Source organism: Heterocephalus glaber, unplaced genomic scaffold (genome assembly GCF_053883595.1).
Source record: "Heterocephalus glaber isolate CG9 unplaced genomic scaffold, H.glaber_assembly_v1.0 deba00000347, whole genome shotgun sequence".
In the NCBI taxonomy this organism is placed as follows: domain Eukaryota; kingdom Metazoa; phylum Chordata; class Mammalia; order Rodentia; family Bathyergidae; genus Heterocephalus; species Heterocephalus glaber.
In genome coordinates, this window is record NW_028258143.1 from 51,061,789 (window position 1) to 51,076,467 (window position 14,679).

The 14,679-nt window shown below is 37.2% G+C and overlaps 1 protein-coding gene across 6 annotated transcripts in view; it reads right to left on the bottom strand.

The window, feature by feature from the left end:
* Mettl8 (methyltransferase 8, tRNA N3-cytidine) overlaps positions 1 to 14,679 on the bottom strand; it is a 60,860-nt gene that overhangs the window by 22,379 nt on the left and 23,802 nt on the right. For 5 of the 6 annotated variants that reach the window (XM_004857662.3, XM_004857661.3, XM_021238537.2 and 2 more), the window contains 3 exons: positions 6,839 to 7,194; positions 5,351 to 5,400; positions 776 to 839 (listed from right to left, as the gene is read on the bottom strand). In XM_004857662.3, the coding sequence (XP_004857719.2) occupies positions 776 to 839; positions 5,351 to 5,400; positions 6,839 to 7,194 (470 nt within the window). Of the gene's footprint in view, positions 1 to 775; positions 840 to 5,350; positions 5,401 to 6,838; positions 7,195 to 9,012; positions 9,085 to 14,679 lie in introns of those variants that run through there. The other variant, XM_004857664.4, reaches the window with a different exon arrangement.

Here is a 14,679-nt window from a genome sequence, read left to right on the forward strand (position 1 = left end):
AAGTTGAGATCCTCCTGACTCAGCCTCTCAGAGTGCCAGGATTGCAAGTTGGACACTACCACGCACAGCTTCCCAGATTTGTTTTGTTTTTTGAGATAGGGTCTCGCTACAGAGTCCAGGCTAGCCTTGAATTTACTATGTAGCCCAGGCTGGCCTCAAACTTGTGGTGATCTTCCTGCCTTCAGCCTCCTAAGTGCCTCAGATTTTCTTATTTTGGAAATTTTAATTTAGGGCCGGGGATTTATCTCAGTGGTGCTGCCACCTGCCTCGCAAGCACAAGGTCCCAAGTTCGATCCCCGGTACCAAAAAAAAATTTTTAATTTAATGAGTGTTTACCATGTTCAGACAATGTGTAAGGCTTTAGAGATCCAAATATGAATAAGATCTTCTTATAGGACTTAATTAAAAATTTAATTTTGGGGGGTGGGAGTTTTTTACCCATCTAAAAATCCTAATTTTAACTTAAACAAGCTGTTTGGAGCAAGGGTACCCATGGGCAGGTGTAGAGTCTGAATTTTGTATGTAAGTACCTTCCTCTTCATCCCTGTACAGTGCTGGCCTTTCTAGGTTTACTAATCCCTCGAGAACACTAATATCCAAAACAACTGCTGTTGTTTTAGTGCATCAGTTGCTGCTGATATTCTTAGAAATTGTAAAAGTTCAGTTAAAAATGGCTACCAATAACATTCGATCCAGAAATATTTCAAAATAATCAGTTTAAAAGCAAATGAATTATTTTCATACAGATTCTCTTGAAAGGAAATATGAGGCATACCTTTATAAGCTCCACAGCTCCAGAGGCAAAATCACAACAATAAAGAAAGGATTCTGGAATGTTCCTGTGAAAATGGAAGAAAGATTTAAATCTAGAGTTCAGACTTGTTCAAATTAGAGAAAAAAGGGAACTGTAGATATGAGTTGTTGGTAAGAATTTCTTTGGTAGAATTTTGGACACTGCCTTCTTTTGAGCATTGTTTCCTGGGCTGGTGCATGTGTACTCTTCTGAACCAGTGCTTGTCTCCATCACTTCCTAATTATAGGTGACTCCAGCCCTAATTTTAAGGCCCTCCTTTACTTGGTCCTTTCTGCCTTGTATCACATCACACTCCCACGAGAGAGATCTCCAAGGCCATCCTTCCTCACTACTCCATTGGCCTCCTTTCTTAGAAAGGATCTCTGCCTCCCCCAAGCTGTCCTGCAGCCCTCTTAGCCTAACTAAACTCTACTCTTCTCCGAGGACTCTCTGATCCCTGTGTTCCTTCATTCCTCTTTCTTTCTGTCCAACTCATTTGGTTCTTACGCCTTTCACAGAGGCTCTGCTGCTCTGGTAGGGAAGACACACACACTTACACACTTATGAGGGATCACTATGTTTGTGGTCTAGGCTGGACTTGAACGCCTGAGCTCAAGGAATCCTCCTGTCTTAACCTCCCAAATATCTGGCACTATAGGCATGGACCACTGCACCCAGCCCACATATATTTTTTTATTAGAATACAAAGTAGTAAATAAAATTGTCTAATAAATAGTAAGAGTACAGAACAAATAGATCTGTTTTGGAAACCTGGATTTGACTTTTATTAACTCTGTGAATTTGACTTAACTTCTCTAAGACTCAGTTGCTTTATTTACAATATGTACCTAAATTCAATTTTGTTTTGCAGGGGAGTGTTTATTCATATGAAAATCTTAACTAATTTTAATTAGTTTCTTCCAAAATTAAACATGCTTTGTTTGGTCTTTACTTGGAATTTGGTAACAGTGCTGGTCCCTGGTTATTCATGGGCAGGCACATGCTTTCAGTTCTGTGGTCCGTGTCTTTCCTGATCATTCTCTGTATGCTGCTATCAAGTAACCCTATCATGTCGCACAGAATCATGTCTGAATCACACAAAACGTTCAGGAGTTTAAGTATGGTCCTGGTAGTTTAAGTATGGTCCTGACTCTTGTGGATTTTATGGTCACCTTGAGAACATGCTTAGTTTTATACAACTTTTATAAGGGTGTGGAGAAGGACAGCACCCTAAAAGGTAAGTCCTCAAAGTTTTGAAGGGGAAGATGGGACTGCCAAGTGAGGGGAAGAAGCATAAGGGATTAGAGGTGAGAGTCACGAGCCAGCAGTGAGAAGCAGAGCTGACTCTGAGAGGTCACAGTGGTATGTGGCAGGACATACAGCAGGCCTTGAGGCACAAAATTAGGACCTCTAATTTGAGTCAAGAGGCATTTCAAGCAATGTGGACTTCTAAATAAATATCCAATATAAACACAAATATGATTTAACAAAATCTCACCTAGGATTTTAAAGGCAACTCATTGATGAATACTATGTTCACATATACTTCATTCATTCTGTGGCCAGAGGGACTTGCATTCGATTTAAGACCTGTCTAAACAAGTTACAGTATGAATAGGACTTAGATATGAAAAATTAACCATTAAAAACTTGGACTGCTTGATCTTTTTTCATCAGTCTCATTAAAACCAGTACTTTATACCCCTGCTGTTTCCCATGGTCCACATATAACTGTGACTTGTAATTTGCTGAGTGGCCACATGTGTTTGAAATGTTCTCACTTACCACTCAGGTGTGCAGAGCATTACGTGCATAATGGCTAAGGACAGGGCTCTGCAAACAGACTGCTGAAGGTTTGATTCCTGGCTCTACCATTTAGTTGTGTGACTGAGAGAAAATTACTCTCTCTTGTACTTCTGTTTCCTTGTTTTTAAAATACAGAAATACATAGCACCTAAGGTGGTTGTTAGGACTGAATGAATTCACATAGTAAAGTTTCTAGAAAGTTGCCTGACTCACAGTAAGCACTCAATAAATGTTAGTTCATTTTTATAACTTACTATTCCTATTGAAGGAGATCTGCCTCTGCCTTCCAGCAACTTAAAAACTTACATGTCCTCTAAAAGCCCTGTATGTAACTCAGAATGCTTTTATGGACCCTGCTACATGTAGCTCATTATAAAAAGTTTGCAGTTTACCTCTGGGTAGTTACTGAATACAAACCAGACCATGAGCAGTCTAATAAGGAAAGCATGTGCCATGTTCCATGTGTCCTGCCAGGGTGGCAGAATGACCTCTGAGACAGAGTTCCCACTGCATCAGCAGACCACGTTGAAGTCTTATGACCACCCAATGACTTTCCAGAGCCTTTCTGTAAAATCAGCTGACTGCCTTGGCCCTTTTCCCAGCAAACAGGTGTAAATACCACTACTACCACCACACCACCAAACACTCTCCTGGCAGGGGGTTTGAGAATTAAATGATCCTTGGAGAATGATCTGACCTCTCCATTCCAGAGGCCTAATTATGGTAAAATATTCTGAAAATGTAAAAATATTAATGTTATACTCTCCAAAAGCAATAAAACATAATTTCTTGAGTGGGAAAAAGTCTATTTCTCCATTTGTAAGGCCAATCACTGGTTGCTTTTTAAAGTGAATTAATTATCTTAGGCTATTGGTCTCCTATGATTTCTAAAACATGACAAAAAAAGACACAAGTCAAGAAGAAAGTCAGAAGTGAGAAGCCAAGAGCTTACATTATTAGTTGGAGGGAGAAGTAGAGAAGGAAAAATACAACTAACAAGTGAGCAATCAGAGATTAAACAGCCAATGCAGTTTGATCTGTAACTATCTATGTTATACTGGTCAGCAACCTGGAAAATCAGATTAGGATAAAATATGCTCTCTGCCTCAATGAATATAAGAAGTGGCAAAGAATAAAGAAATGACATGCTAAACAATACCTTGAGATTAGTCACAAAGTAACATGTAACAATTGCCAATGTAGGTATGCATGTATACTAGAAGTTCATTTATCACTGGGGTGAAGGAACCTGGCTATGTGGTATAAGGGAACAGAAAATTTTAGCTCAGAAACTGGGAAAGGGAAAATGAAGATAAAAAACATCGAAAAAGAAAGGCCATTCAGAACTGTAAACCTCATCTGGGCCTGGATACTTTAATTGGTTATTAGAAAATATTACAGAATCATTGCTTGTTACGTTAGGTTTATAAAAGTATCGGAGGATGTTCTGATATTCTGGAGATGATTCCTGTATAATCAAAGATAAAGTGTCACGATGCTGACATTATGTCAAAAAATTGTTGACTCAAGGTGGAGGGCTTATGGAAACTTTTTTTTTTTTCTTTAGACAGGATCTCGCTATGTAGTTCAGACTGTCCTTAAACTCACTATGTAGCCCAGGCTGACCTTGAACTTGTGGTGATTCTCCTGCCTCAGCCTCACAAGTGCTGGGATTACAGGCATGAGCCACCATGCCCAGAAATTTATGGAAATTTATTATTCTATCTTTGTTTTTTCAAATGCATTTACATGAAAAACTTAAAAGATCACATAATTACATTAAAAATTTGCAAAGAGAATGAAAATTCCATCAGTGGCTAGGTTAGGGTAAGGAGAATAATGGGTAATTTTCCCACCACCCCTTTCCTCCAGTGGAAGTGTTCTGCAATGTGCTCATGCTGATTTTATAATGGAAAAATGATGTGAAAGCTATCGTGTAAACTTACAAAAAGAAAAGAATCTGACCTATCAGCATAGGTAAAAGTTGTTTGGAGAGTTTTGTGAGGTGTGTCATTTTCATCATGGAAATTCTAAAACACAGAGGTGAGATGGTGAACAGGAAGTGCCTATCAGGAAAACATCACTTACTTCAACTCTTTTGAGTCTTAGGGTTAATTTCTGCCAATTCTAAACAATTTCAAGCCTAGATACAATGATCTGACACTCAAAGGTCTGTTTTGTTTGTTTTTTTTGAAACAGGGTCTCCCTATGTAGTTCAGGCTGGCCTTGAATTCACTATGGAGCCTAGGCCAGCCTGGGACTGTCAGGCAGCCTCCTGCCTCAGCCTCTCAAGTGGTGGGATTATAGGTGGGTACCACCTTGCCCAGAGGCAAAGGTCTTATACTAGGTGCTACTCCAGAAATGATGACAAAATAAAATGAGGATTAAGATGTAAGCCTTAAACTCAGTTTTCCATGTGTAAAATGATATGTAAGTATGCAGGAGGAACAAACAGCCTCTGAAATTGGGCAACTCACAGCTTAATGAAAGGATGAAATCTCTTATTCTTTTACCCTTAAACACAACCTTAAAAAAGTACTTGAATCTCAAGGTGGGTAACCCATGGCTGTGAAGCACTATCTTCACATGAAATTAGCACTCAGACTGAGATGCTTCTTTTGAAATGTGCTTTAGTCATTGTTTATATGGGAATTAAAAACCCTACTGGCATATACATGATAACGCATTTCCAAAATTTCTCAACATCCCTTCAATATGTACAACTATGTAGGAGACAACACTGAAACTTACTGCAAGGTGTTCAAAATTGGAAAAACACTATTTCCAGCACCACAGCCAACCTAAAACCAAGAGATTAAACAAATATCATGAATGCATTAAATTTTCCTCACAATGTCAAATTTTCTATTTTAAAAAAACCACCTTACTGTATCTCTAGGTATGGTAGAGCTTTCTAATTCAAAAGCAATGAGATGGGCCAGGGATTTAGCTTAGCAGTTCCACTGCCTGCCTCACAAGCACAAGGTCCCGAGTTCAATCCCCAGTGCCAAAAAAAAAAAAAAAAAGCAATGAGATAAATCACAAGAATAACACTGCAAGATCTGACTATGGAAACATTTAAAATTTGTACACACCAAAACTCCAAATAAACCAAATTAAAAAGTGTCCAACACACTGGGAAAAAATATTTGTGATAAATATGATAAAGGGTAGGAGTCAATTAAAAACAACAAGCAAAGGAAAAAAATGGACAGAATTACAAAAGAAGTACAAATGGCTCCTAAATATTCGAGAATGATGGGACCTATTTAGTAATCAAAGAAATGCAAATTAAAACAAGGTTCAATATTTTTCTAACAAAGTGGAAAACTCTAAAATACTTTAAGAATTTTCCAACCAATAAGAGTATGATGCAACAGAAATATACACACATATATTGGCACAACTTCCTAGAAAGCAATTTGGCAATGTTTTAAGGGTATTAAAATTTTTCATAAATTATAAACTAATAAATATAACCTGACAATAAAAGAAAATGCAGCTATACTCAAAGGTATTCGTGGCTGAAAACTTGGAAACAATTCAAATGCCCAGTAGTATGGAAATAGATCATGAAATTATAGTATTCCAGTATGGTAAAATATTTTACAGTCATTTACAGGGAATTTTTAAAGAGAGGGAAAATTACCTATGATATGTTAAAAAGAAAGAAAATCCCCAAATAAATCTACAATATAAATACAATATAAACAAAAGGAGAAAAAAGTAAAATGTTAACAGTGGTTAAATCCTTTGTGGAATTGTGGATAATTTCTCATATCTGCTTTTTTGTAAATTCCTTGTAAGCAACATACATTAGCTTTGTAACCAGAAAGACAGAGTTTAGTTTCAAAAATAGAAAACCAAGTTCTCTATATTAGATTATAGCAAATTAATTATATATCTCACTTATTGCTATTTCACCTAAAAAGTGATAATAACAGAGAGAGTAAAAATTTAGACCAAAACTTCATCAGTACTCAAAACTGTCCTCAAGGTAGAAATGAAAAGAGGCAAATTAAAAGAAAAAGAGCAACAAAATGAAAGCCATAAAGTTAAAACTTGGCCTGATTAAAGATCCAAGACCCTTAAATATTATTTATGTGTAAAAATATACTGTGCATATATACTTAATCAGATTTGATCATTTTTTACCTAAGCAATGGACCATTAGCAAAATAAAGTGGAATATAGACTAAATTTTTGTTGCTTCCTGCCTTCGTTCCTTGGGTACAGTACCTCTAGTATTCTGAAAGTGGCATCGCTCCCAGGAAACAGTTCAGTCTTGGGGGGTCCTTTTCTGTCCTCTTCAGAGTCTAGGCTGGGACGATCAGATTCTCTTTTGCTTTGATCATCTGATGAACCAGAACTTTTCTCATAATAGTTTTTTTCTTCTGGCATTTTTGAGAAACAGTTTGCAGCATCAGTTTCTACAAGATCCCATAATGGTTCTCCCATCTTCTCTTCGGTTTCTTTATCAACGGGAAGAATTTCAGGAAATTCCCTCAACAACCAATTACGATTCTTGAAAAACTTACTCTTATGAATCTTGTAAAATGTGTCCCAGTATTTACTAGCTTCACTTTCATATTTAACTAAAATAAAGAGAAAAAAATTATTTTACTATGAATTCTATTTACTATTAGATACTATTTTGATAACTAAATTTAATTATTTTAAATGTATTAATACATTATCAACAATTATATTTAATATTAACTTCATTATTATTATAGTAATTTAAAAATTTTTATTTATCTGATAAAAGGTTCAAACTACAAAGGTTTAATTTCCTTGAAAATGTCTCTGTTGCTGGAAGTTGTAGTACATGCCTGTAATCTCAACACTTATGGGAGGCTGAGGCATGAGGATCACTGCAAGTTCCAGGCCCGCCTAGGCTGCATAGTAAGTTCAAGGCCAGCCTGGACTACCCTGTCTCAAAAAAAAAAGTGTCTATGTGTGGGATGTGTAGTCCTATCACCATAAATCTGCCTTTATCTTATAGATTGGCCAATCAATTTTTGTGAGGAATATAATCACTGTGAACAACTTTCTACAGTTTAAATCTTGGAATCTTAGCAGTTACATTTTCCTCAATAATTTGTGTGGCTTTTTATTATCTCACAGAAAGTATACCTCTTTTTTTAAGTCTCTGCAAATACAGTTGAGATATGACAAATGTGCAAACTGCTGATCAGGAAGGAAATTGCAGAATTAGAAATGACAATTTTAGAGCTAGAAGATTCACTGAAAATAGTCTACTTCAAATCCCTTGTTTTACATTTGAGGAACCTGAACCCATTTGTTTCTGGATCTAGAGCCCCAATCACAATGGAACCAGATGATGTCTCCTGACTCTTGAAGCACTGGGGTCACAAAACTATTCTTCCCCAACTTCCAAAGGCGTTTCTTACTACTGATTTCTCCTAATATGAAACCTTAAAGAGAATTACTGATGCTTTCTTAAAACAGTCAAGCACTTTGTGATGTCATCTCTGGGCCAAGGCCAGGGTTAGGTTATTTGTCTCAAAGCTTCAGTCAGTTCTCAGCCTTCTGCCTCTTCCTATCTGTACTTTACAATAATAAAATAATTCACTCTCCTTCATTCATCCAATATTCATTGACTCCTATTATGTAAAAGGCTAATCCCTAGACCTAATCTATGGATCAAGAATTACTTTCACTCAGGGCAGGGGATTTAGCTCAGTGGTTCTGGCGCCTGCCTCGCAAGCTCAAGGGCCGGAGTTCGATGCCTGGTACCAAAAAAAAATTACTTTCACTCAGTGTAGACCCATGGCATTTTAAAGTACTTTAAAGAATGCAAAAGCTTTCTAATGGATATACAATAATTTCCAAGATTTAGCGTTGGAATGGGGAAGGGAAGTATAGAACAGCATATATATTATGAAACTTTTCGTTAAGGAGGAGAGGAGGAAAAAATAGGAGCGTGTACACATAGAAACACTTACGTATGTGTGTGTATAACCACATTGTAGAAAACACCTCTTACAGGACAATCTCCTAATTAGTAACACCGCCTCTCAGGAGGGGGATGGAACAGCTGGGGACCACAGTTTGAAGGAGTGTTGTTGTTTTGGTTTTTTTTTTGGTACCGGGGATCGAACTTGGGTCCTTGCACTTGCGCAGCAGGCGGCGAAACCACTGAGCTAAATCCCCGGCCCATGAAGGAATGTTTTCATTTGAACTATGATCCATGTGAATGTACTACCTTTTCCAAGACTAAATTAAACCAAAAACAAAAAGGACTCATTTCTTTGAAAATTTTACAGACGCCTCTACCCTCAGAACAAGCAGTTGCCTGCAATCACGTTCATCTTTGTTATAGAGCCCTGTCCTGAAGCCCTTATAGCTTTCCCTTCCTTCTTCCCATTTTCATCCTTATAGCCTTGTACCATAGATCTCCATCCACGTAGCCAGAAGACCTTCTTCCCATCAAAGCTGAACTGTATCTGGCAGCAGGTCTGCTATAAAGACAGAAACGCCCATCTGTATTTAAAGTCTGAGAAATGAAAGTGGGTATATATAAGAAAAGAATTATGTGATGTTAAGTCCAAAACATGTTCTGTACTAATAGAAGGAAGTCTATTCCTGGTTTACTTAAAAATGTATATTTATTTTGAAAATAGTTCTACCTTTACTTTTAATAATTTTATTATACCATATATTAAAAAAAAAACAACATTCTGAAATTAGGACAACATCTGAAATCAGGAGAAATCAGAAAGCTGCCAAATTCTCTAAGGGCCTTCTTGAACAGTCTTTTCTTCCTTTACGTTAAAACTTCTCTTTGTAACTCACTCCAGGCAGGTAAAAGATTTTAGGCCTAATAAAAAGTAGCCAGAAGACCTACATTTAAAGCTAAGAAGACCTAATGCAGTCAAATCTTTAATATTTGGGTTTCTAACAGTAAGGTGCTTGTGAAGTGAATTTGAGCCTAATAACTAGTAAGTAGAATTTAATACTATACCTGATTAATTTGTGGGTATAGTCCCTTAACAATTAATCAAGGGTGCTGTAGGGACTGCAAGGGAGTAACATGCTTTTTAAAATGTGCATAGCAGCTCTACACATAAAAGAAAAAAGTGGCCAGGTGTGGTGGCACACACCTGCAATCCCTGCACTCAGGCGGTTGAGCCAGGAGGATTATAAAGAGTTCAAGGGCAGCCTGGGCTACACAGTGAGTTCAAGACCAGCCTGAACTACTTAGTGAGACCCTGTCTCAAGATACCAAAAAAAAAAAAGAAGGAAAAAAGTAGCAAATAACTCAAATCCCCAAAGACATGAAAATGAGCAAGCAAACTATGCACGCTGAAACAAGTAAACATATATCAATTTAAAAATAAAGGGTAATATTAAGAGAAAACATTCACACAACATTAAAGACACTAATGACACCTCTAACATTTCTACTCCTTTATAAAAATCACAGAAAATCTGGAGGAATGGTAACAAATAATGATTATTTGGTAGTTCTTTCCTGTCTCTACACAAAAATAAAGAATCTTGGCTGAATTCTTCATCTTGCCTACAGAATTTCCTTACTTGATGAGGAGATTGAATTAGAATTATCTCTACAGTCTGTCTAAGCTCTAAAAATTCTATGCATTTTCCTATTATACCCCATGAGTCTGTAGAGTCAAACAATATCAGTTCTGCAAACTATACAATCTTGGGTCAGATTTCTGTTTTAAACATGAGCCCATACTACTGTTCTGACTTTCATAATTTATAAAGAAAGTTAATCTATAGTGATGTAACTGCAATCTGGATCAGATAACAAATATATCAAGCATCTAAATTCAGCTCTAGATAATGCAACCTTTATTGAACAAGGACTTGATTACTTTTAGATGACAATAGTCAAGTTATGCTAATATATACTTTCAAGCCATTTTCAAGTAATTCTCATTCAAAAATGAAGAGGAAAAAAAAAAATCAAACAATTACATAATATGCCAACACCAGCAGCAATAAAAATAATAACAACAATAACATATTGAATATTTATTATGGGTTAAGCATTATGTCAAATGCTTGACTTGGATTTTTTTTTCCCATTCAATGTTACTAATATCACTCAGAAAATGTTACTTCAATTTACAGACAAAAAAAATTCAAGGTGAGAAAGGTTAACGCTTTCCCCAAAGTCACCCTGTTAGAAAGAACAGAATCAGAACCTAGACCAAGTCTGTCACACTCTAAAGTCTGTGCTCTCAACCATTTCACGACACCATTTTCCTACACAAGGTCAACATGAACCCCCACCACAATCTCTCTGAAAGTAACTTATTTTTCTGATTCTTACTTTCCTCTCAGTTATAAAGCATCAAGGTGAAATTGAAACCTCAATGTGACTTATAGTCAGTGTAAGTAAATTGTAAAACTAATGCTGATTGGAGTTAACTTTCATTAGAATAGTTCAGAAACACAGAATTAATTAAATCCTGTTCTTTGAATCATATAAAACATAAACCATTCAAGATTATGTGATGAAATTATGATGTGTGATAGAATTAAAATGCTCTATAAGACAGATGAGCTCGTGGGTCAAAAATGAAACAGAGAAGGAGCTGCACCAATGGGCTAGAATGTGTGTGGCCTTTTAAAGCGGTGGTTTCACCAGTATCTCCAATCAATGCTGGCCATTTCACAGATCCCAGTACTGTGTGACAGCTTCTGAGGCCCCACAGAAGCTTAATTAAACTCATAATGATGAGCAGGAAACAACAAACACCCTCAGTGTGTGATTTAATGTCCTGAACTGCATGAATATCTGTGATCACAGGGGATATGGAGGAATTACTCCCTGCCCTGGAGTGAAAAAAAAGAGTCCCAACCTGTTGTCAACTCACTACAAGTTCAGGTCAATAATGATTAAAAAGGTATAGTATGGAAGAATCTGCACTGTCTTGATCTTGTCTGACTGCCTAACAGGTATATGAATCATTAATTTTTCTTAGAGGAATTTTTTTTCCTTCCAAAGTTGCCAATTCAGAAACAACTGCTCTATGCCAATGGCAGTAAAAGGGATGTAGTGATCTGTTTAACCATAGCCAGATGAAGCAACTTCTCAATTATTCACTTATTAAATTTAATAATGCTGAGAGAAAGGAACATGGCACACTAACTCTACTTAAATATTCATAATTCACTCTGAATCACCCTGAGTATCATAACTAAAAAAGTGAATTAAACCATTTATGTATCTGGCATATATGATATAATTATGAATTAGGAAAATTTATTCTAAGTTGCCATGTAACAAAAAGCAATTTGAAGTTATTTTTGCACATCAATTACGCAAATACCTGAGCTTTCAAAGTTGGAAATTTCCACGTCACTGATGAAGTTCACTGTCTAATAAAAGAAAACTCTTAAAATTACAACATTAAAAGTATATTGCTAAAGCATTGCATGAACATTAAAGCAGCCAAAGCTATCTTATAAATGAGTACCCTGTATTTATCAGTACAAAATTTTAATCTATTTTTTTCCACATAGAACGTTCTCCTAAGTGGTAAGACATTCATTCACAAGGTAAAGTACAGTGAGACTTATTATTTTGCTTGACATAGATAACTTACCTTAGGTAGGCTGTTATTTACAAGGATATTTTTAAATGGAAATAGCTCCTTTTGTTGTTAAGTTTTTAAAAACCATTACATTTGCTATACAACTGGCTGAGATACAACACACTGGAGATCTTTTTAGGGAATTATAAAATATAATCATGTTAACTCAGAAACTGCCAAATGTATCTTTCTCATTTCTGAATTAACCTGCTTTTAAAAGAAATATGAGCTATAATAAAATTGAAAAGTAATTATGAAAAGGAAATGTGAAATTAAAAATCATTAATCTGGGCAATCTAATTGAAAGAAATATTGCCAACGAGAGCCTGGATGCTATACATTTTAATCACAGAAATGAGATGTCAGCCCTGCTGCAGCAAAAGACTTAGTTGTGATGTGTAAGTTCTCATTTTCAGATTCTGAGAGTGTTTCCTAACTTGGTTCTCATCAATAGCTAAGACAACAGGTAAATAATGGGAGAGGAGAGTGACAAGAGAGAGAGAGCTACGAAGAGACCAAAAGCAACGTGTTGGAGTTGGCTGGCACAGGAGAGCAACCTGTATTTCCTCCCAGTGACATTAATGGAGATAAGGTCAATGAACATTGCACCTGCTATATAATGATCTGCATATGGAATACTTTGTGATGAGAGAAAGGACTCTCCTAGCTAAGAAAAGATGGTGGTTAACAGAGTGCTGGCAGAAGAGCCAGGTCAAGACCTCCTTTGGGTTCTCACAAGGAGTAGAAGCAGAGCTTTTAAATGACCTATTTACCTTGACTCCTATTCATCAGAAGCCTCACCCTGGGCTTCTGCAGACTGGTAAGTCTACAATCCTTGCAGAAACTGTACTGAGTGGCTCTCATTGTAACGTCCTGTCCCTTAACACAGTTCTTCAGAACACAAATTTTCTTCCTTTGCCACCCTGCTGGCAACCTTGTTTTAAGTGCGACAAAGTGGTCACTTCATAGTGTGTTCCCCCTCCTGCAGTGGCCCTCTGACACACATGAAGTCCACTGTACTGAGTAGTGTTACAGGGATACAGAGGGGCTCCAGCAGAAACCTCTGCCTCTCTGAGTCATTTTGAAATGGAATCTTTTGTTCTGTGTCTTTACAGCAGCCAGAAATGTTCCTCAGAAAAAGACTGGACTTACTAGTAAGCAAATCAAATGCCTCAGAGTGATACCATCAGCCCTCTCCTGCTTGCCTTTCCTGCTTTTATAGACAGGCCAGTCACCACCTTTCTATTTTGGTCACACTATGGTTCTGTGGGAACTGTCATTTTCTTTTTCTGCGGTTTCCGAGGCCCTAAAATAACCTTCTCATTAGCTTCACTCAAGTTCATTGTTAACATAAATAGGATAAAATAGGCAGTCACGTACAGAGCACTTTCAGAGAACATTATCAGCTCTGCTCATCTACAAGTATTTATGCTCTGAACAGAAATATTCAAAAGAGGGTGAAAAAAATCCCTGGTTTTTCATATTATTAGGAAATACACTGTCTATAATTTTAACTTCCTGGAAATGAATTAAAATGACTGATAACTTTTAATTCAGTTCAGGCTTGACTTTCTTTGTCACATCCAGGTGGCCACTAGCAGAAGCTTGAGTAATGTGGAAAATATGTCTGTGCAGCTGCTGGCAAAGAAGCAAAGTTACACTTCCTCAGAAACTGTGTGACAGAGTTCTTGCAAAGGAATGCAATGTTGGCTGATTTGTAGGCAGTACTGCCACTGGTATGCAACCTCAAATCCAACCCTAACACTTGCTGGCCTTTTCCACTCTGGGATTGCATGGCCGGAGCCTGTAAAAACAGAAAGGTCCCACTGTGGAGCAGGTGCCCTTCTCCCCTGTCCATCCCCCAGGACACACTAATGCTTAGGCTGAGGAAGGAGAACCGAGTCTAAGGAACTTCGATGCTCGAGGATTATGAGGTTATCAAGATAACAGAGCGTGGGTCAGCACTGCTCCCTTCACTAGGTAAGGGCCACTAATGAGGGTTTTCTTACTAGTTCAGGCTTCCCTAATGTCTCTGCTTCAAACTTCAGTCTCCATTGTAAGCTAATATCACTAGAAAAACAGTGAACTACTAGTGCATTAGTCATTTTCACTTTGCTTGGCTTACACAGAGGAATGCAAACATTTTTCCCTGGGGAGTTTTAGGATAGTTGATCAATGTAGGAATAAATATGTAAACAAATACCAGTAAGTATTTTAGTTTCTGTGAGACCATAGAGTCTGTTGCAACTGCTCAATTCTGTGTTCCAATAAAACTTTATTTATAAAAACAGACACCAGAGGGTGGGGGATTTAGCTCAGTGGTTCCTCAGCCTGCCTTGCAAGTGCAAGGTCCCGAGTTTGATCCCTGGTACCAAACAAACAAACAAACAAACAAAAAACAAACAAAAAAAACAGGAAGCAGGCTAGATCTCGCCATAGGCTCTAGTTTACTGGCTTGTTTTACTCACAGGTTACAGTGATGTTGCT